The sequence below is a fragment of the Sphaerodactylus townsendi genome, linkage group LG16, assembly GCF_021028975.2.
Source record: "Sphaerodactylus townsendi isolate TG3544 linkage group LG16, MPM_Stown_v2.3, whole genome shotgun sequence".
Taxonomy (NCBI): domain Eukaryota; kingdom Metazoa; phylum Chordata; class Lepidosauria; order Squamata; family Sphaerodactylidae; genus Sphaerodactylus; species Sphaerodactylus townsendi.
Window position 1 is genome coordinate 22902121 of NC_059440.1, and position 24439 is coordinate 22926559.

The following is a 24439-nucleotide window of genomic DNA, read 5'->3' on the forward strand; positions in this document are numbered from 1 at the left end:
TTCCTTATTTAACCTTAAATTTTGCTCAGAGCAGACCCGTAATTTCAGCTTTTTTGTCAGTAGCACCAACACCCCTCCAATATGTGTGAACGCCACCCCACCTCCAAAAATAAATACCCCTCGAATGTATCTGAAGCCCCATTCCCCCCTGAATACACAGACTCACCTTGTTAAAAGTCTTCACACGACCACCAGACTTGCTACAATAGCCAAGCAAAGCTGCCCCCTTAGAAACCCTCCAATATGAATAAATTTCCCACCACCAACACTAAAACACCCCAGAGCAGACCCACCCTATAGTGTTATACCTGGGCTACAGGCCCAACTATTATTTAACTGAATTTTGCTCAGAGCAGGCCTGTCCCTTGTGTAATACCTGGGCTACAGGCCCAATTATTCCTTTATTTAACAGGTATGCTTCTGTGGCCGGCACCTGCACAGGCGTAGCAAAGAGAGAAGGGCTCCAGGTATGAATTTCATAATTTAAGAGTGTGTTGTAGTACCATGTTTCCCTGAATATAAGACATCCCCTGAAAATAAGACGTAGTAGAGGTTTTGCTGAAGTGTGAAATATAAGGCATCCCCCAAAAGTAAGACGTAGCAAAGTTTTTGTTTGGAAGCATGCCCGATGAACAGAAAACAGAAAAATAAGACATCCCCTGAAAATAAGACACAGCGCATCTTTGGGAGCAAAAATTAATATAAGACACTGTCTTATTTTCGGGGAAACATGGTAATTCACTTCCATTCATTTTAAGTGGGTGACCCTCTGTTCTAGTATTATGGGGCAGAAGTATTTATGTTCCCTTTATACTGTTTTAATCTTTATCATGCCCCTTCTTAATTATCTTCTCCGCCTTGAGATTTTTGAGGTAGGGAACATTTTAATCTTGCAGCTTTTCTGTTTGCCATACCTGCAATCCCTAAAGCAGAATATTGCAGGAAATTTATGCTGAAAGGGTCATTAGTTGTAAATATATTGTTAGGGGAGCACCTATGCATTAAGTACAATTTATGGTGCCTTTTCCTTTCGATCAGTAGGATGAATGAGGGTAGGGGGATGTTCAACAGCTGAGTATTAATAAACATATTTGTGACCTAAGCTATTTCAATGTGTTGAACATGCCATAAGGTTGCCACAGTAACTTCTCTGACATATTTCATGTACATATCAAGACTAATTCAGCTTCTTGTAAGTATCAGATTTGGATAATTTCTGATACAATTAGCATTCCAGGACAAAATGTTTCCTTGGACTTGGTTGATTCATGGGAGACATTCTCCTTATACTTAGAAGCTGAACTTTGTTTTCCATTTTGAAGGGTCAATTTCGAAGAAATCTCCACCCAGTTCCACATCTCGGCCTCATGGCCCATCCATGTAAAGCCAAGACTTCAATGGCCAGAAAATGCAGGAAGAACAAGAATCGCTCCACGTTGGTTTTCCTCTGGATTAAGAAGATAGCTGAAACAAAGAAACAGTGCCCTACACTGCCTGGACTTTGTGCTTCTCTGTCCTCTGCAAGCAACCCACCCCATATCTCCCCTTATTCCTCAAGGAGCAAAACCCAGTCTATACCATGCTTCAGACTTCTCATTTTGCTCAGAGTAGACCGGTCCCAGTGAAATACCTGGGCTACAAGTCCAACTGTTCCTTATTTAACTGAATTTGGCACAGAGCAGACCTGTCCCTGGTGTAATACCTGGGCTGCAGGCCTGACTAGGAATCATATCACCTAGGCTTCATGCCTCCCCAGCCCAGATTTCTCTTATTATGTGAATGTCAAAGAGGAATCATATTTTAATATCACCTACGCTTCATGCGTCCCCAGTCCAGATTTCTCTATTCACGTGAATCTCATAAAGGAATCATACTTTAATATCACCTAGGGTTCATGCCTTCCCAGCCCAGATTTGTAGTTTTATGTGATTGTCATAAAGTAATCATATTTTGGGGTGCTGTGTGGTTTCCGGGCTATATGGCCATGTTCTAGCAGCATTCTCTCCTGACGTTTCACCTGCATCTGTGTTTGGCATTTTCAGAGGATCTGATAGTAGGAAAGCAAGTGGAATATATATACCTGTTGGAGTATCCAGGGTGGGGGAAAGAACCATTGTCTGTAAAGGTGAAATTGGCAAGCTAGATTGACATGTGTTGAGTGGGAGCCACTCATTAGCATGTGAGTAACAATGAAGATAGCAAGGTCAATAGGTGAGGGCATCTGAATAGAAGTAGCTTGGCCTTTGTTCCCTTTGATTGTATTACTGTCTATAGTCATCCTGTGTTTGTGTGGAGCTGATTAGTCAGTGTCTTGACGCTAGTGTTTTTCAACACTGGTAGCCAAGCTTTGTTCATTTTCATGGTTTCTTCCTTTCTGTTGGAATTGTCCATTTGCTTGTGGATTTCAATGGCTTCTCTGTGTAGTCTGACATAGTGGTTGTCAGAGTGGTCCAGAATTTCTGTGTTTTCAAATAATATTCTGCGTCCAGGTTGATTTATCATGTGTTCTGCTATTGCTGCTTTTTCTGGCTGAATTAGTCTGCTGTGGCTTTCAGGTTCTTTGATTCGTGTCAGCGCTGCGTTTGGTGGTCCCTATGTAGACTTGTCCATGGCTACATGGTATGTGAAGTAGTTAGAGGAAACTTCTTCTCCTTTGCTGAACATAGTATTTGTTCAATTTTCTTAGCGGATCTGTAGATTGTTTGTAGGTTATGCTTCTTCATCAGTTTTCCTATGTGGTCAGTGGTTCCCTTGATGTCTTCAATTCAGATGCCCACAACTATTGACCTTGCTATCTTCATTGTTACTCACATGCTAATGAGTGGATCCCACTCAACACATGTAAATCTAGCTTGCTAATTGCACCCTTTTGCTCATTAACAGACAATGGTTCTTTCACCCACCCTGTATACTCCAACAGGTATATATACTCCACTTGCTTTCCTACTATCAGATCCTCTGAAGATGCCAGCAACAGATGCGGTGAGCGTCAGGAGAATGCTGCTAGGACACGGCCATACAGCCTGGAAACCACACAACACCTCAAAATATGATTCCTTTATGACATTCACATAAAGAGAGGAATCATATTTTAATATCCCCTCGGCTAAAGAAGTTCCCAGCCCAGATATCTCTTTTCACGTGGACCTCATGCAGAAATCATATATTAATATCACCTAGGCTACATGCCTTACTAGCCTAGATTCCTGATTTTATGTGAAAGTCATAGAGAAATCATATTTTAATGTCACCTAAACTGCATGGCTTCCCAGCCCAGATTTCTCAATTCATGTGAATCTCCTAGAGAAATCATATTTTAATATTTCTTAGGCTACATGCCTCCCCAGCCCAGATTTCTCTTATTATGCGAATGTCAGAGATGAATCATATTTTAATATCACCTACGCTTCAGGCGTCCCCAGTCCTGATTTCTCTATTCATGTGAATCTCATACAGGAATCATATTTCAATATCACCTAGGCTCCATGCCTCCCCAACCCAGATTTCTCTAAACGTGAAAATCATACAGGAATCATATTTTAACATCACCTAGGCTTCATGCCTCCCCACCCCAGATTACTCTATTCCTGTTTTGCTCAGAGCAGTCTTGTTCCTAGTGCAATACCTGGGCTTCAGGCCCGACTAATCCTTATGTAACTGAATTTTGCTCAGAGCAGATCTGTCCCTAGTAAAAAACCTGAGCTTCAGGCCCGACTAGTCCTTGTTTAACAGGTGTACCTCTGTGGCCGGCACCTGCAGAGACGTAGCACAGAAAGAAGGCCATACACGGAGTGCCTCTGTGGCTGGCACCTGCACAGACGTAGCACAGAGAGAAGGCCTCCAGGTATGTATCCTGTGGGCAGGACAAAAATGCCTCCTATCTGTTGCCCTTAATGCCAGAGTCCATTGCTTATTGGGGATGGTTTTTTAAGTGCCCTGATCCACTACAGTCTGTTTTGTTGGTTAACCTGTTGGCTTTGTTCTATTTATCTTTGGGATAATTTAGTTTTTCCCTGAAGAACCCTTTTACCTTGTTAAAACATACTCATGTCTCCAGCATGCACAGCCCCACAGAAAAGATACGAGAGGGTTCATTTTTAACTCAGAGCTGACTTGTGTTTTCCATTTTGAAGGGTCATTTTCGAAGAAACCTCCACCCAGTTCCACATCATTGCCTCATGGCCCATCCATGACAAGCAAAGACTTCAATGGCCGGAAAATGCAGAAAGAACAAGAATCACTTCTTGCTGGTTTTCCTCTGGATTAAGAAGATGGCTGAAACAAAGGAACTGTGCTCTACACGGCCTGGACTTTGTGCTTCTCTGTCCCCTGCGAGTAACGCCCCCCCCATATCTCCCCTTATTCCCAGCCCAGATTTCCCTATTCAGGTGAATCTCATTCAGGAATCATATTTGAATGTTACCTAGGCTTCATGCCTTCCCAGCCCAGATTCCTCTTTTCATGTGAATGTCAGAGAGGAATCATATTTTAAAATCATCCAGGCTTCATGCCTCCCCAGCCCAGATTTCTCTTATTATGTGAATGTCAGAGAGGAATCATATTTTAATATCACCTAGGCTATATGCCTCCCCAGCCCAGATTTCTCTATTCACGTGAATCTCCTAGAGAAATCATATTTTAATATCACTTAGGCTTCATGCCTTCCCAGCCCACATTTCTCTATTCACGTTTTGCTCAGAGCAGACCTGTCCCCAGTGAAATACCTAGGCTACAAGCCCGACTAGTCCTTATTTAACTGAATTTTGCTCAGAGCAGAGCTGTCCCTATTGAAATACCTGGGCTTCAGGCCCGACTAGTCCCTATGCAACTGAATTTTGCTCAGAGCAGAGCTGTCCCTATTGAAATACCTGGGCTTCAGGCCCGACTAGTCCTTGTTTAACAAGTGTACCTCTGTGGCCGGCACCTGCAGGGACACAGCACAGAAAGAAGGCCTTACACCGTGTGCCTCTGTGGCTGGCACCTGCACAGACGGAGCACAGAGAGATGGCCTCCAGGTATGTATCCTGTGGGCAGGACAAAAGTGCCTCCTTTCTGTTGCCCTTAATGCCAGAGTCCATTGCTTATAGGGGATGGTTTTTTAAGTGCACAGATCCACTACAGTCTGTTTTGTTGGTTAACCTCTTGGCATTGATCTATTTATCTTTGGGATAATTTAGTTTTACCCTGAAGAACCCTTTTACCTTGTTAAAACATACTCATGTCTCCAGCATGCACAGCCCCACAGAAAAGATACGAGAGGGTTCATTTTTAACTCAGAGCTGACTTGTGTTTTCCATTTTGAAGGGTCATTTTCGAAGAAATCTCCACCCAGTTCCACATCATTGCCTCATGGCCCATCCATGACAAGCAAAGACTTCAATGGCCGGAAAATGCAGAAACAACAAGAATCACTTCTTGCTGGTTTTCCTCTGGATTAAGAAGATGGCTGAAACAAAGGAACTGTGCTCTATACGGCCTGGACTTTGTGCTTCTCTGTCCTTTGCGAGCAAACCCCCCCAATATCTCCCTTTATTCCCAGCTCAGATTTATCTATTTAGGTTAATCTCATAGAGGAATCATATTTTAATATCACCTAGGCTTCATGCCTTCCCAGCCCAGATTCCTCTTTCATGTGAATGTCAGTGAGGAATCATATTTTAATATCACCTAGGCTATATGCCTCCCCAGCCCAGATTTCTCTATTCACGTGAATCTCCTAGAGAAATCATATTTTAATATCACTTAGGCTTCATGCCTTCCCAGCCCACATTTCTCTATTCACGTTTTACTCAGAGCAGACCTGTCCCCAGTGAAATACCTAGGCTACAAGCCCGACTAGACCTTATTTAACTGAATTTTGCTCAGAGCAGATGTGTCCCTAGTGAAATACCTGGGCTTCAGGCCCGACTAGTCCTTGTTTAACAGGTGTACCTCTGTGGCTGGCACCTGCGGAGACTTAGCACAGAAAGAAGGCCATACACGGAGTGCCTCTGTGGCTGGCACCTGCCCAGACGTAGCACAGAGAGAAGGCCTCCAGGTATGTATCCTGTGGGCAGGACTAAACTGCCTCCTTTCTGTTGCCCTTAATGCCAGAGTCCGTTGCTTATTGGGGATGGTTTTTTAAGTGCCCAGGTCCACTACGGTCTGTTTTGTTGGTTAACCTATTGGCTTTGTTCTATTTATCTTTGGGATAATTTATTTTTTCCCTGAAGAACCCTTTTACCTTGTTAAAACATACTCATGTCTCCAGCATGCAAAGCCCCAAAGAAAAGATACGAGTGGGTTCATTTTTAACTCAGAGCTGACTTGTGTTTTCCATTTTGAAGGGTCATTTTCGAAGAAATCTCCACCACTTCCACATCATTGCCTCATGGCCCATCCATGACAAGCAAAGACTTCAATGGCCGGAAAATGCAGAAAGAACAAGAATCATTTCTTGCTGGTTTTCCTCTGGATTAAGAAGATGGCTGAAACAAAGGAACTGTGCTCTACACGGCCTGGACTTTGTGCTTCTCTGTCCCCTGCGAGCAACCCGCCCCCCCATATCTCCCCTTATTCCCAGCCCAGATTTCCCTACTCACATGAATGTCAAAGAGGAATCATATTTTAATATTACCTAGGTGTCATTCCTTCCCAGCCCAGATTCCTCTTTTTATGTGAATGTCTGAGAGGAATCATATTTTAATATCACTTAGGCTTCATGCCTTCCCAGCCCAGATTCCTCTTTTTATGTGAATCTCATACAGGAATCATATTTTAAGATAACCTAGGCTTCATGCCTTCTCAGTCCAGATTTCTGTATTCACGTGAATCTCATACAGGAATCATATTTTTATATCACTTAGGCTTCATGCCTTCCCAGCCCAGATTTCTCTTATTATGTGAATGTCAGAGAGGAATCATATTTTAATATCACCTTGGCTTCATGCCTCCCTAGCCCAGATCTCTCCATTCATGTTAATCTCATAGATAAATCATATTTTAAGATTACCTAGGCTTCATGCCTGCCCAGCCCAGATTTCTCTTTTCATGTGAATCTCATACAGGAACCATATTTTAACATCACCTAGGCTTCATGCATCTCCTGCCCAGATTTCTGTATTCATGTGAAAATCATACAGGAACCATATTTTAATATCACTTAGGCTTCAAGCCTCCCCAGCCCAGATTTCTCTTATTATTCGAATGTCAGAGAGGAATCATATTTCAGTATCACCTAGGCTTCATGCCTACCGAGCCCAAATTTCTCTATTCACGTGAATCTCATAAAGGAATCATATTTTAAGATTACCTAGGCTTCATGCCTCCCCAGCCCAGATTTTTCTATTTACATGAATCTCATACAGGAATCATATTTTAATATCACCTAGGCTTCATGCCTCCCCAGCCCAGATGTATCTTATTATGTGAATGTCACAGAGGAATCATATTTTAATATCACCAAGGGTTCATGCGTCCCCAGCCCAGATTTCTCTATTCATGTGAATCTCATACAGAAATTATATTTTAATATCACCTAGGCTTCATGCCTCCCCAACCCAGATTTGTCTTTTCATGTGGATGTCATAAAGTAATCATATTTTGGGGTGCCATGTTGTTTCCGGGCTATATGGCCATGTTCCAGCAGCATTCTCTCGTAACGTTTCGCCTGCATCTGGGTTTGGCATTTTCAGAGGATCTGATAGTAGGAAAGCAAGTGAAGTATATATACCTGTTGGAGTATCCAGGGTGGGGGAAAGAACCATTGTCTGTAAAGGTGAAATTGGCAAGCTAGATTGACATGTGTTGAGTGGGAGCCACCCATTAGCATGTGAGTAACAATGAAGATAGCAAGGTCAATGGGTGAGGGCATCTGAATAGAAGTAGCTTGGCCTTTGTTCCCTTTGATTGTATTACTGTCTATAGTCATCCTGTGTTTGTGTGGAGCTGATTAGTCAGTCAATGTGATGCTAGTGTTTTTCAACACTGGTAGCCAAGCTTTGTTCATTTTCATGGTTTCTTCCTTTCTGTTGGAATTGTCCATTTGCTTGTGGATTTCAATGGCTTCTCTGTGTAGTCTGACATAGTGGTTGTCAGAGTGGTCCAGAATTTCTGTGTTTTCAAATAATATTCTGCGTCCAGGTTGATTTATCATGTGTTCTGCTATTGCTGCTTTTTCTGGCTGAATTAGTCTGCTGTGGCTTTCGGGTTCTTTGATTCGTGTCAGCGCTGTGTTTGGTGGTCCCTATGTAGACTTGTCCATGGCTACATTGTATGCGGTAGACTCCTGCAGTAATTAGAGGAAACTTCTTCTCCTTTGCTGAACATAGTATTTGTTCAATTTTCTTAGTGGATCTGTAGATTGCTTGTAGGTTATGCTTCTTCATCAGTTTTCCTATGTGGTCAGTGGTTCCCTTGATGTCTTCAATTCAGATGCCCACAACTATTGACATTGCTATCTTCATTGTTACTCACATGCTAATGGGTGGATCCCACTCAACACATGTAAATCTAGCTTGCTAATTGCACCCTTTTGCTCATTAACAGACAATGGTTCTTTCACCCACCCTGGATACTCCAACAGGTATATATACTCCACTTGCTTTCCTACTATCAGATCCTCCGAAGATGCCAGCAACAGATGCAGGCGGAACGTCAGGAGAGAATGCTGCTAGGACACGGCCATACAGCCTGGAAACCACACAACACCCCAAAATATGATTCCTTTATGACATTCACATAAAGAGAGGAATCATATTTTAATTTCCCCTCGGCTAAAGAAGTTCCCAGCCCAGATACCTCTTTTCACGTGGATCTCATGCAGAAATCATATATTGATATCACCTAGGCTACATGCCTTACTAGCCTAGATTCCTGATTTTATGTGAAAGTCATAGAGAAATCATATTTTAATGTCACCTAAACTGCATGGCTTCCCAGCCCAGATTTCTCAATTCATGTGAATCTCCTAAAGGAATCATATTTTAATATCCCCTAGGCTACATGCCTCCCCAGCCCAGATTTCTCTTATTATACGAATGTCAGAGACGAATCATATTTTAATATCACCTACGCTTCAGGCGTCCCCAGTCCCGATTTCTCTATTCATGTGAATCTCATACAGGAATCATATTTCAATATCACCTAGGCTCCATGCCTCCCCAGCCCAGATTTCTCTTATTACGTGAATGTCAGAGAGGAATCATATTTTAACATCACCTAGGCTTCATGCGTCTCCTGCCCAGATTCCTCTTTTTACACGAATTATTTACAGGAATCATATTTTAATATCACCTAGGCTTCATGCCACCCCAGCCCAGTTTCTCAATTCATGTGAATCTCCTAGAGAAATCATATTTTAATATTTCTTAGGCTTCATGCCTCCCCAGCCCAGATTCCTCTTTTTACGCGAATTATTTACAGGAATTATATTTTAATATCACCTAGGCTTCATGCCACCCCAGCCCAGTTTCTCAATTCATGTGAATCTCCTAGAGAAATCATATTTTAATATTACTTAGGCTACATGCCTCCCCAGCCCAGATTCCTCTTTTTATGTAAATGTCAGAAAGGAATGTCACAGAGGAATCATATTTTAATGTCACCTAGACTTCATGCCTCCCCAGCCCAGATTACTCTATTCACGTTTTGCTCAGAGCAGTCTTGTTCCTAGTGAAATACCTGGGCTTCAGGCCTGACTAGTCCTTATTTAACTGAATTTTGCTCAGAGCAGAGCTGTCCCTAGTAAAATACCTGGGCTTCAGGCCCGACTAGTCCTTATTTAACAGGTGTACCTCTGTGGCCGGCACCTGCAGAGACGCAGCACAGAAAGAAGGCCTTACACAGAGTGCCTCTGTGGCTGGCACCTGCACAGACGTAGCACAGAGAGAAGGCCTCCAGGTATGTATCCTGTGGGCAGGACAAAAATGCCTCCTATCTGTTGCCCTTAATGCCAGAGTCCATTGCTTATTGGGGATGGTTTTTTAAGTGCCCTGATCCACTACAGTCTGTTTTGTTGGTTAACCTGTTGGCTTTGTTCTATTTATCTTTGGGATAATTTAGTTTTTCCCTGAAGAACCCTTTTACCTTATTAAAAACATGCTCATGCTCCAGCATGCAAAGCCCCAAAAGAAAGATCTGAGTGGGTTCATTTTTTAACTCCAGAGCTGACTTGTGTTTTCCATTTTGAAGGTCATCATTTTCAGAAGAAACCTCCACCCGAAGTTCCACATCGGTTTGCTCTACTCTTGGCCCATCCCATGACGCTGGCAAGCAAGGAGCTTCAATGGCGGAGGAAAATGCAGAAAGAACAGGAGTTAAATAATCACTTCTTGCTGGTTTTTCCATCTGGATTTAAAACGCAATGGCTGAAACAAAGGAACTTTCGGTGCTTCATACAGAGGCCTGGACTTTGTGCTTCTCTGTCCCCTGCGAGCAACCCCCCCAATATCTCCCCTTATTACCAGCTCAGAGTTCTCTACTTACGTTAATCTCATAGAGGAATCCTATTTTAATATCACGTAGTCTTCATTCCTCCCCAGCCCAGATTTCTCTTATTATGTGAATGTCAGAGTGGAATCATATTTTAATATCACCTAGGCTATATGCCTCCCCAGCCCAGATTTCTCTATTCACGTGAATCTCCTAGAGAAATCATATTTTAATATCACTTAGGGCTTCATGCCTTCCCAGCCCACATTTCTCTATTCCGCGTTTTACTCAGAGCAGACCTGTCCCCAGTGAAATACCTAGGCTACAAATCCCATCAGGACCTTAGTTGTATTGCTAGTTTTGCTCAGAGCAGATGTGTCCCCTAGTGAAATACCCTGGGCTTCCTAGGCCCGGCTTAGTCCTTGTTTAACAGGTGTACCTTCTGTGGCTGGCAGCACCTCTGGGGCTGCTTACAGAGAAAGAAGGGCCATGCACGAAATTACCTCTGTGGCTTTGGCACCTGCCCAGGCAGTTAGCCCTGGAGAGAAGGCCTCCCAGGTATGTATCCTGTGAGGCAGGTGGACTCAAGCCTTCTGCCTCCCATCTGTTGCCCTTAATGCCAGAGTGGCTTATTGGGGATGGTTTTTTAAGTGACCAGATCCACTACAGTCTGTTTTGTTAGGATTGTAGCCTATTGAATGCTTTTGTTCTAACATTTTATCTTTGGGATAAAATTTAGTTTTTTCCCTGAAGAACCCTTTTACCTTGTTAAAACATACTCATGTCTCCAGCATGCACAGCCCCACAGAAAAGATACGAGAAGGTTCATTTTTAACTCAGAGCTGACTTGTGTTTTCCATTTTGAAGGGTCATTTTCGAAGAAATCTCCACCCACTTCCACATCATTGCCTCATGGCCCATCCATGACAAGCAAAGACTTCAATGGCCAGAAAATGCGGAAAGAACAAGAATCACTTCTTGCTGGTTTTCCTCTGGATTAAGAAGATGGCTGAAACAAAGGAACTGTGCTCTTCACGGCCTGGTCTTCTCTGTCCCCTGCGAGCAAACCCCCCCCCAAAATCTCCCCTTATTCCCAGCTCAGATTTCTCTATTTACATTAATCTCATAGAGGAATCATATTTTAATATCACCTAGGCTATATGCCTCCCCTCTTATGCCTCCTCTCTTATTATGTGAATGTCAGAGGAAGAATCGTATTTTAATATCAACTTGGCTTCATGCTCTTCACGGCCTGGACTTCTCTGTCCCCTGCGAGCAAACCCCCCCCCCAATATCTCCCCTTATTCCCAGCTCAGATTTCTCTATTTACATTAATCTCATAGAGGAATCATATTTTAATATCACCTAGGCTTCATGCCTTCCCAGCCCAGATTCCTCTTTCATGTGAATGTCAGTGAGGAATCATATTTTAATATCACCCAGGCTATATGCCTCCCCAGCCCAGATTTCTCTATTCACGTGAATCTCCTAGAGAAATCATATTTTAATATCACTTAGGCTTCATGCCTTCCCAGCCCAGATTCCTGTATTCACGTTAATCTCATACAGGAATCATACTTTAATATCACCTAGGCTCCATGCCTCCCCAGCCCAGATTTCTCTATTCACGTGAATCTCCTAGAGAAATCATATTTTAATATCACTTAGGCTTCATGCCTTCCCAGCCCACATTTCTCTATTCACGTTTTACTCAGAGCAGACCTGTCCCCAGTGAAATACCTAGGCTACAAAGCCCAGACTAAGACCTTATGTTAGCTGAGATTTTGCTCCAGAGCAGATGTGTCCCTAAGTGAAATACCTATGGAGCTTCAGGCCCACGACTAGAATCCTTGTTTAACAGGCCTGGAATTGTGTACCTCTGTGGCCGGCACCTGCAGAGTGGCAGTACTTACAGAAAGAGGCCATGCACGGGTGCCTCTGTGGCTGGCACCTGCACAGGGCAGTAGCACCAGAGAAGACACTCCAGAAATGTATCCTGTGGGCAGGACTAAAGTGCCTCCCATCTGTTGCCCTTAATGCCAGAGTGGCTTATTGGGGATGGTTTTTTAAGTGCCCAGATCCACTACAGTCTGTTTTGTTGGTTAACCTGTTGGCTTTGTTCTATTTATCTTTGGGATAATTTAGTTTTTCCCTGAAGAACCCTTTTACCTTGTTAAAACATACTCATGTCTCCATTATACACAGAAAAGATACGAGAAGGTTCATTTTTAACTCAGAGCTGACTTGTGTTTTCCATTTTGAAGGGTCATTTTCGAAGAAACCTCCACCCAGTTCCACATCATTACCTCATGGCCCATCCATGACAAGCAAAGACTTCAATGGCCGGAAAGTGCAGAAAGGACAAGAATCACTTCTCGCTGGTTTTCCTCTGGTTTAAGAAGATGGCTGAAACAAAGGAACTGTGGCCAAAGTACCTGGACTTCGTGCTTTTCTTTCCTCTGCGAGCAACACCCCCCCTAATATCTCCCCTTATTCCCAGCCCAGATTTCCCTACTCATGTGAATGTCAAAGAGGAATCATATTTTAATATTACCTAGGTGTCATGCCTTCCCAGCCCAGATTCCTCTTTTTATGTGAATGTCAGAGAGGAATCATATTTCAGTATTACCCAGGCTTCATGCTCAACCGGACCAGATTCCTCTATTCACGTGAAACTCATACAGGAATTATGTTTTAATATCACGTAGTCTTCATTCCTCCCCAGCCCAGATTTCTCTTATTATGCGAATGTCAGAGAGAAATCATATTTCAGTATCACCTAGGCTTCATGCCTCCCCAGCCCAGATTTCTCTGTTCACGTGAATCTCCTAAAGGAATCATATTTTAATATCACCTTTGCTTTATGCCTTCCCAACCCAGATTCCTGTATTCACGTTAATCTCATACCGGAATCATATTTTAAGATCAACTTGGCTTCATGCCTTCCAGACCGCGTTTAAATGGAATCATATTTTAAGATTACCTAGGCTTCATGCTTTTCCAGCCCAGATTTCTCTTATTATGCCCAGATTTCTATTATTATGTCAGAGGAGGATCATGGAGAAACTAAATATCCTCCTAGAGCTTCATGCCTCTTTTTCAGCTATGTGGGAAGGAATGGTGGCTTTCCTATCAGCTGGGCCTTGGGACCTCCATGAATTTCTCTGAGACAATGGAGGAGGAATCATATTTCAATATCCGCTTCATGCCTGCCTATCCGGTTCTCTATTCCATTTGGGAGCTCTTGGGATCATATTTCAATATCAGGTGGCTACATGCCTTCCCAGTCCACATTCTCTATTTAAAGCTTGAGATCTCATTCAGGAATCATATTTTAATATCACTTCCAGGCTTCATGCCTCCTATGAATTTTACTCATCCTATTATACGAATGTCAGAGAGGAATCATATTTCAATATCACCTTGGCTTGATGCCTTCCCAGCCCAGATTTCTCTATTCACGTGAATCTGTTAAAGGAATCATATTTTAAGATCACCTAGGCTTCATGCCTCCCCAGCCCAGGTTTCTCTTATTATACGAATGTCAGAGAGGAATCATATTTCAATTTCATCTTGGTTTCATACCTTCCCAGCCCAGATTTCTCTATTCACGTGAATCTCATACAGCAATCATATTTTAATATCACCTAGGCTTCATGCCTTCCTAGCCCAGATTCCTCTTTTTATGTGAAAGTCATAAAAGAATCATATTTTGGGGTGCTGTGTGGTTTCCGCTCTATATGGCCGTGTTCTAGCAGCATTCTCTACTGATGTTTCGCCTTCATCTGTGGCTGGCATTTCCAGTGGATCTGATAGTAGGAAAGCAAGTGAAGAATATATACCTTTTGGAGTATCCAGGGTGGGGGATAGAACCATTGTCTCTTAACAAGCAAAGGGTGCAATTAGCAAGCTAGATTTACCTGTGTTGAGTGGTATCCACCCATTAGCATGAGAGGAGCAATGAAGATAGCAAGGTCAATAGGTGAGGGCATCTGAATAGAAGTAGCTTGGCCTTTGTTCCCTTTGATTGTTTACTGTTTATAGTCATCCTGTGTTTGTGTGGAACTGATTAGTCAGTGTCTTTACGCTAGTGTTTTTCAACACTGGTAGCCAAGTTCTTTTCATTTTCATGGCTTCTTCCTTTCTGTTGGAATTGTCCATGTGCTTGTGGATTTCAATGGCTTCTCTGTAGTAGTGTGCAAAACAGTCAGGTTTGCATCAGAGTGGTCCAGAATTTCTGTGTTTTCAAATAATATTCTGCGTCCAGGTTGGTTTATCATGAGTTCTGCTATTGCTGCTTTTTCTGACTGAATTAGTCTGCAGTGCTTTTCGTGTTTGATTCGTGTCTGAGCGCTGCGTTTGGTGGTCCCTATGTAGACTTGTCCAAAGCTAAGTGTTATGTGGTAGATTCCTGCAGTAGTTAGAGGATCCGTCTTATCCTTTGCTGAACGTGGCATTTGTTGCAGTGGGTCTGTAGATTGCTTGTAGGTTATGCTTCTTCATCAGTTTTCCTATGTGGTCAGCGATTCCCTTGATGTCTTCAATTCAGATGCCCACAACTATTGACTTTGCTATCTTCATTGTTATTCAATGGTTCTTTCACCCACCCTGGATACTCCAACAGGTATATATACTCCACTTGCTTTCCTACTATCAGATCCTCCGAAGATGCCAGCAACAGATGCAGGCGGAACGTCAGGAGAGAATGCTGCTAGGACACGGCCATACAGCCTGGAAACCACACAACACCCCAAAATATGATTCCTTTATGACATTCACATAAAGAGAGGAATCATATTTTAATATCCCCTCGGCTAAAGAAGTTCCCAGCCCAGATACCTCTTTTCACGTGGATCTCATGCAGAAATCATATATTGATATCACCTAGGCTACATGCCTCACTAGCCTAGATTCCTGTTTTTATGTGAAAGTCATAGAGAAATCATATTTTAATGTCACCTAAACTGCATGGCTTCCCAGCCCAGATTCCTCTTTTTACATGAATGTCATACAGGAATCATATTGTAATATCACCCAGGCTTCATGCCTTACCAGCCCAGATTTCTCTATTCATGTTAATCTCACAGAGAAATCATATTTTAATATCACCTAGGGCTACATGCCTTACCAGCCCAGATTCCTGTTTTTATCTGAATGTCATAGAGAAATTATATTTTAATATTATCTAGGCTACATTCCTTAGCAGCCTAGATTCCTGTTTTCATCTGAATGTCACAGAGAAATCATATTTTAATATCACCTAGGCTATATTCCTTACCAGCCCAGATTCCTGTTTTTATGTGAATGTCATAGAGAAATCATATTTTAATATCACCTAGGCTACATGCCCAGATTTCTCTATATCATGTAGGCTACATGCCTTACCAGCCTAGATTCCTGTTTTTATGTGAATGTCATAGAGAAATCATATTTTAATATCACCTAGGCTACATGCCTTACCAGCCTAGATTCCTGTTTTTATGTAAATGTCATAGACAAATCATATTTTAATATCACCTAGGCTACATGCCTTACTAGCCCAGATTCCTGTTTTTATGTGAATGTCATAGAGAAATCATATTTTAATATCCCCTTGGCTACATGCCTTACTAGCCCAGATTCCTGTTTTTATGTGAATGTCATAGAGAAATCATATTTTAATATCACCCAGGCTTCATGCCTTCCCAGCCCAGATTTCTCTATTCACATTAATCTCATAGTAATATTTTAATATTACCTAGGCTTCATGCCTTCCCAGCCCTGATTTATCTATTCATGTTAATCTCATAGAGGAGTCATATTTTAATATCACCTAGGCTACATGCCTTCCCAGCCCAGATTCCTGTTTTTATGTGAATGTCATAGAGAAATCATATTTTAATATCACCCAGGCTACATGCCTTACCAGCCCAGATTCCTGTTTTTATGTTAATGTCATAGAGAAATCATATTTTAATATCACCTAGGCTACATGCCTTCCCTGTCCCAGATTCCTTTGTTCGTGGAATCACTGAGGAATCACTTAACTCCTAGCTAGGCTTTATAACTTACCAGTCGTAGATTCCTCTGTTCATGTACACTTAATAGAATCGTACTTGACAACATATCTGGTACTGAGGAGAATAAAGTGTGTTTCTTGTTGGCTGATGTTTTTCAGGAAGTTACACATAGGGTTGCTTCATTCATGTTCCTTTCTACTAAACTTAGAATGCAGAAAGGTTGTAGTTTAAAGAATAAGTTATAAACTGGAAGATCTGAAACTTTGTAAGAAATGATGTATGTTCTGAAACGTTGTAAATTCTTAATGTCATGTTACCACCATGTGTATATAATTTGGTTTTAATATGGTTTCTGTTTTAATTTGTTGATCTGTCATGAAATTTGAAAGGCCTATGGCTAACAAATAAAGACTGATGATGATCATCATCATCCTTTACTCCCACTACCAGTCCCAGATTTCTGTGTTCATGTGTCTTTAATAGTGGGATCATACTGAACTCCCATTACCAGACCCAGATTTCTCTGATCATGTGTATTTAATTGTGGAATCATACTTAACTCCCAGCTAGGCTTGTTGCAAGTGGTATAGATACAATTGGGAGATATGAGAACTTTTGCTGCGGGCGGCACTATTGTAGGTCACAAGGGGGGGGGTGCAAAATGCCTCTCCACAAGGCCACACTTCCCACCTGGGCCGAGTACAAGTGCCTCAGAAGCCCAGGCTACAAAAAGCCACAGTGGCTCTGTATGTTAACAAATTTTGTTTTTTTTAGCAGGCATGGTCCTGCCTTTGGGCTATCTTTTAAGTAATGGCAAGCATTTTTAAAGTTATGATTTTGAACTATAATGTAAGTTTAACATGTTGTTGCCACCCTGAGCCCTTCTATGAGCCTTTAACAATTTGCATATTTAGCAATGGCTTATGGGTATGCTGTTAAAAAAAATTAAATTCATTTTTATTTTTAGCTTTATACCTTGCCTATCCCAGAAGGACTTAGCACAACAACATGTTAAATCTACATTACAGCTAAAAATCATAATTTAAAAAATGGCTCTGTGTAGCCATTTCTGAGGCACTTGTGCTCAGCCTGGCAGGCGGGCGTGGCCTGGCCTTGTGGGGGCACTGCCTTATAGGAGGCGATGCAGACAGGCCTGGATGCCATTTTGCCCCGGCTCTGGTTCCCTTTCCTACGCCTCTGGCCTGGAGAATTCTCCTGGAATTACAGCCGATCTCCCAACTCATAGAAATGCTGGAGGAAATGGCAGCTTCTGATGACATATTCAGTGAAATCATATCTTCATTCAATTTCCTACCTAACCTATGCTCTCGACTTCCCAGGAATGACCCCCAAATCTCTAGGAATTTTGCAAGCTGGAACTGTCAACCCTGGTATCAATCCATCATCTCCACAACTCTACCTCTCATCCTTCATAAGCCGGGACTGAATCTTCACAATGAAAAGTGCAATTGCTTAGTTTTGCACGGATCAAAGAACACAGAGATGAGTTTGTGGCATAAAGGCCAAACTAATCGTGTCTGAAAGAAATTATCCCAGGGGGGAAAAAAACCTCTAGTGGATCTGATTGGTCCAAACAGCAGAAATATCTAAAAAACGAGCAGTCCAGAAAGGGCAAATTCTAACACTTGTTGGTACATTGCTAAATTCTATGCCTGTTTCCATTATGAGTCATCCTGCTATTACCAAAAAAAAAAAAAAGATAAATGAAAAATAAATTAATCCATGCCAGAATTCCGTTTCTCTTACCAGCATTTTTGCATGGATACTGAAGTGGGGTCTGGAGGAGGGTAAGAGACAGTGTGGTGCAGTGGTTAAGAGCAGGTGCGCTGTAATCTGGAGAACTGGGTTTGATTCCCGTTCTGCACTTTAGCTGTGAAGGCTTATCTGGTGAAACAGATTAGTTTGTGCACTCCAGCACATGCCAGCTGGGTGACCTTGGGCTAATCACAGTACTTCAGAGCTCTCTCGGCCCCACCCACCTTACAGGGCGTTTGTTGTGGTAGAGGGAAGGGAAAGGAGATTGTAAGCCCCTTTGTGTCTCCTTACAGGAAAGAAAGGGGGGGGGGGATATAAATGCAAACTCTTTTTCTAATTCTGACTTGACTACATTTGGAATTTGCCAACTTCTCCCAAGTTTCAACATTTTATGTCCAGATTTACATACCTGATACAGTGAGCGGCTGTCATGACCCAGTTAGTAGCGATGAGGGTCCCCCCGCATGTGTGATGCCAATTGCCATTGGAATTGTATTGGAGAGAGGCCTGGGAATGACAGAAAATATTTGCATATTGTTGCAGAAGACCACACTGTTTCTTCTGAGCTCTGCACACGGCCACCACATTCAAACCGAGGGGCTGTAGTGTCACATTTTCAGATCAGAGCCCAAACAAAACTGGCTGTTGATATTTGACAACACGATGACAGCTGGCTTTGATGTTTCATTTCAGTGTTTGAAATTCGACAGACTGTATTTGACAGCACCTGATAGTCAATCTGCAATAATATTTAATAGCATTATGAGTTTTGCTGTCGCAGTTCACTTGAAAACCATTGTTCTGGTTTTTGCCTGTCAGACTAATGGATAGGCAGAAGCTTTACAAAAGAATATGAAATGTTCATAATTGCTTGGGAATATTTTTCTTAATGGCTTGGAAATCCCCCCCGCCCCCAGCCTTGGGACAGAGTTGCTAATGAAAGAAGTGGAAAAGGCAGAGAAACAATTCATATGTAATGGAAATATGGCAGAGCTGGGGGGTTTCTCTGAACTGGGAGCCAGTATGAATAATAAAAAAAGTAAAAAGATGATAATTTGTCATTATGATGTACATTTTGTAAGCAACATTAGAAACTAATTATAATAATCACATATCAACACTTCTTTCTTTAATCACTGTATTTATTAGGATTTGCTTACAATATTTTAGAATATTGTTTACATAGATGTGCTGGCTCTCTGATGTTTAGACATGCTTAAAAGGAGATCCAGTGTCTTTTCTGTCATCCTTATTTTCTTTCTGTTTTTCTGTTATTGAATTTTTTAAAAAAATATATTTTTAAAAAAGAGGGAATGGCAGCTGGAAGGATAAATTGTTGTCTGGGGAAAGTTGGAGATCTGATGCAGGAAGGGGTGTTGCTTTGTGCTTTTGTAGCCAATTGGATGCTTCATTTATAAATTTACAAACAGAATTCATATTGGTTCTGGTGGGTTTTCCGGGCTGTGTGGCCATGGTCTGGTGGATCTTGTTCCTAACATTTCGGCTGCATCTGTGGCTGGCATCTTCAGAGGTGTATCACAGAGGGAAGTCTGTAACAGACTTTGTGATACACCTCTGAAGATGCCAGCTACAAATGCAGGCAAAACATTAGGAACATGATCCACCAGACCACGGCCACACAGTCCAGAAAACCCACTAGAACCAGTTGAATCCGGCCGTGAAAGCCTTCAAGAATTAATATTACCAGGACACTATAAGTCTTCAGTGCTCTCTCATTAGAAGGAAACACAGCTCACTGGAATGCTCATGGTTCTGGGTAGGTTGGAAGTCCTGAAAGGCACTTAGATCAAATGTGCCCTTGGTGGTGGTGTTATCCATCAAAATCTGACAGATGATGTGTCATCAAAAGTGGTTCTTAATATTACTTACCAGTTGTCAGTTTATGACAGTTTCATATCCCACACCACCTTAAAACCAGTAACCTCAAGGGACATATGAAAAGTACTGATATTGAATTCTGAGCTAAAATGTCCATATAGGTATGCCAGACCAGAAATATTGGATCCAAATGGTGAGATCAGAATGTAATTTTCTGCTTTCCTTGGAAGCTCTTTTAACACAATAAATTTCCCTCAATAATAATAATAAGAGTTGGATTTATATCCCCCCTTTCTCTCTTGTAAGGAGACTCAAAGGGGCTTACAAACTCCTTCCCCTTCCCCTCTCACAACAAACACCCTGTGAGGTAGGTGGGGCTGAGAGTTCTGAAGAACTGTGCCTAGCCCAAGGTCACCCAGCTGGCATGTGTTGGAGTGCACAAGCTAATTTGGTTCACCAGATAAGCTTCCACAGCTCAAGTGGCAGAGCAGGGAATCAAACCCGGTTCTCCAGATTAGAGTCCACCTGCTCTTAACCACTACACCACGTATGGATGCCAGTGATTCATGGCTGGGATATCTATCCCATAATACTCTGCCAGGAGGACAAAACCATGGATTTCGGACTCCCTGCATTTGCTCTTTGGATATTTTAGCACAACTATAGCCCCTTTTGCACATGCAGAATTGTAGTAGTGCACTGCCGACCCAGCAGTGCCGTAGTAGAACGTTGGGACGCCAACGGACCTGCGGCCTTGCCGGTCGCATCGCACCCCCACTCCTCATCCCCCCATGAGTCACGGGTCATGAACTGTCTGGCTCAATCACCGGGCGCAGGGACAATGGTCTTGCCCCCAGGTGAGGGAGATTAGGGCTCAGATCAGCCAGTGCACGGCTCCTCTCCGCGACGTGAAAGCCAGATGAGATCATGCATCACATGATGATCTCCCGACCTCCCGCTCTCCCGGAACTCCCCCCAGTCCTCCCTCCTACCGCCCCCAGCCATAGAGTAGCAATAAAAGGTGCCAACCCGGCAGCTGGCAGACGGAGACTTCGCTAGGAACCGCGGACCTCCGGTCTCCCGCTGCTTGGCGCATCTCCACCAGATGTTATCTCCGTACGCGTCGCTACGTCGTTCTTACGCTTGGCCAGCGTGGGTGCGACTACAAGCTGTAGTGCTGAAACCGGGAATCCTCGAACCCAGCCTCCACCCCTGCTACCACCGTGCATTAAAGCCTGGGAAGAGGCAGCGATATCGAGAATCCAGCTTTGGATCCGGCGCGATCCAGGGGACCACCGTTCGACCGCCATACAATACATATCTGGATCTGAGCGCGATCCAGAAGACTGTAGCGTCCTAGGACACTCTTCTGCGTCCGGCCGGAACACCCCGGTGAGTATGGGGAGCTTGCAAAAGCAGGGCTTATGACCAATGCGATTGTGAACTGAAAAGCGTTAGCGAAATCGCGGCGGAGGTCCCCGTTAAAGAGAGGGCAGCTGCGCCAAGTGGTTGAGAATTTGAAGCTCAGTGTCCATATGGTACCCAGAGGACGGGGACACCAATCTTAAGGACTGCAGGGGAAAACATCGCGAGCTTTTCGCCGCTGGGAGCCTCAGCGGCGCCGATATGCCAGCTGCTACTAGCGATGGGGAACAATGTTTGCTGTAAGCCATCCCAGCCTGCAGACCTCACGGACTCCCTTGCTGGTAGAGCCGCCCTCGCTTTCGATCTTTCAAGCACCTTCAATTTCAACCCGGAATTTTCTCCTATCCACTAGAATTGGACGCCTGTCCTCCTTCACCGCCCCCCCACAAGCTCCTTCACCCATTTCAAACTCTCCCGCCGCTCAGTCAGCCCCTCCTGCTCCGCCTTCCTTTTCTCGGCACTCGAAGCCATCTGCTTGCCTCCGTCAGCGCCCGCTATCAGTAATGGCGGCGGGTTTCCAAACTCTGCATAGAGCGTGTGGCCACGATCTGCAGAAGAAAGAAACCCTGGCCGGAGAGCGATGCCGATTATTCTCCTGCATTGTGCCCCCATCCACTTCACAGATACGGAGGAGGATGGCATAGTCTGGCGGAGTTGTATGAGTACGCCTCTGAGCTATAATATCCTTAAAGGCTCCGCCAGCAATCACGGGGCGTAGATCCACTAGCCCCTCGTAGAGGCATGCTGGAAGCCATGGCAGGAACCACCTAATGGTTTCCAGATGAGCTGGAGAAACCACTGCTTCTTCTCCTGGAGCTCTGCCAATTTGTAGTCCTGGGGAAAGTAGAGTTCCGCCAGCGAGGTGCTTCAACAGGCAGCCTTCCACCTCTAGCGCCCTACACGCCATGGCGCCAGCTTCTACGGTTCGATGCTTTTGCCAATCCCAGCGATCAGATTGTCCTGCCTGAGGCCACCCTTACGGTCAAAGCCTCTGAGGTAGCGCCTGCAAGGCGACATCCAAAGTCCCCAATGCCGGCCATTTAACCAGCAGAGTTTCTCCTCCATCCGGCCAAAAACCCCAGAGCCTATGCTGGTTGTGGGCAGGCTCCAGGAGGCAGCTCAAGAGGCAGGTAGATGCCGGCGAGGAGGCCCAAAGCGAGGCTCCTCATGTAGCCTGCGCCATAGGAGAAGCAGCTTCCATGGAGTGCCGCCAGGGCAATCACCGGGCCTGAGCAAAATCCTGAACTGGCGGACATGCTTAAGGCTTGCCGCGGGACATTGGGTCCCTCCGCCCACCAGAAGCTAGCCTCCTGCGCGCCAGCGCACTCTCCACCGTGCGGAGACAGTGTCAGGATGACTGCTTTAACTGCAAGGCAGACCGGGCACTTCCGAAGGGTTAGTGTAAGGCAGCCCGGTGGGGGGGCCACAACCCCGATGGAGGGTCCTCCCCAGGAGGAGAAGGCCACCTAAAACCGGTTGCCCACGTTGCCAGAAGGGGCTTCCATTGGGAGAAAGCTTGACGCTGCCGATCGTGGAAGCTCCAGCCCGGCGTCTCCCCTAGCCAGGACCAAGGAGGAGAGTACTGAGAGGCGGGCCCAAATGGCGCCAAGGCCCTGCCAAAACCACCCCCCTCTCGTGACATTGGCATCTGGCTGCGCATGCACCCAGCCCATCTCCTTTAAGTTCCCCCGCGAGGGTTCTTGTAGCCCCAGCGGTAGTGTAGCCCAGGCCGCCCTTTCACCGGGTTAGTGGGCTGGTGCTGCCCAAAGGCCTCTGCAGCTGAACAGGGGACTGTTCGCCGTCCCGGGTAGTCGACTCCGCGCGCCAAGGACCCATCCCACCTTCAGGTCTGGACCGACATCCTGAGGAGCTGCCACGGGGCAGACTGCGCTCAGCTGATTCTCTTGCCCCATCGCGGCTGCCCGCTGCGGACCCAATAAAGGAGACTCACGAGCCCGGCAGCCAACATGAAGCCAGCCCTACACCACTGCGTCGCTTGGCCGGTGGAGGCGGCCTATCTCGGGAGCTCCCGTCCATATCTGGGCTTCAGCCATAGAAGGATGTAAGTTCAAGGGGCCTGGGTGGACACCGGGCGCTGATGTTACCGTCATCAGAGCAGCCGAAAGTGGCCCGACCAGTCGGCTTGACCCGAAGGCTGCCGCAGCACATCTGGGGGGGGTGGGGGAGACAAACCCTTGAGGCCAGACATCCATGCCAGCGCTCCGCGATCCAACAGCCCAGGACTCGAGCAGCAGCTGATCAGTCCTATGTCATTTTGGACATCCATGTCAAATCTCTGGGGAAGGGACCTCATGAGTCAGGTCCAAAAACGACTCTTGGTCTGGTGACGGGTAAAGCCGTCACCCGGTCGTTGATCCCAATCTTGCCCTCTCGAAATTATTTTTCTGATTTCCTTGAGGAAAGACTGTTTCCCTCTCCCCTCCCCTTTTTCCTTCTGTTTTTTCGACCTCAGTAAAGGCGCGGAGAGGAGCCAATTGGCTGACTAGCCCTCCCTATGGATTAAAATCTGGGCCACGTCCACAATCACCATTAGCACTGTCAGGACAGGCCCCAGTTTAAAAGAGGCTGCCGCCATTATGCCGCTAATACCCAAACCCGTTTGGGTTATGAAGCACCAAGCGTAGCAACTCTATCAATAATATCTCATGTTAAGGCCAGTAGCTTAGCGATAACCGCCCTTTAAGAATTGGTTTTGGTCAAGGGCTATTCCCCAAAGATAATTCGATCACCAAAATTTTAGCTTTCCATCCAGCTTCCGCCGTTAGCCACCCGAGTCCCTCGTGAAGTGCAACTCCCTTGCAGTTAAGAAACCCCCCCGCTTCCTCCCTTTCTCGCCTTTGTGGCCAATGCGAGGAATTTGCCTCTAATCGCCTGAGTTGCTTCATTCCCTCGGATGCACTCCCATCCCCAAAAGGTGCGTTTCCCAAAGCCCCCCCTTTGTGTTGCTGATGATTAAGCATGCATACCCA

The 24439-nt window shown here is 44.6% G+C and overlaps 1 protein-coding gene across 1 annotated transcript in view; it reads right to left on the reverse strand.

Annotated features, from left to right (window-relative positions):
• Window positions 1–24439, reverse strand: part of LOC125445633 (chymotrypsin-like elastase family member 2A) — a 43516-nt gene that overhangs the window by 14919 nt on the left and 4158 nt on the right. Inside the window, 1 exon segment of the mRNA XM_048518807.1 lies at window positions 18595–18692. Within this exon segment, the coding sequence (XP_048374764.1) occupies window positions 18595–18692 (98 nt within the window).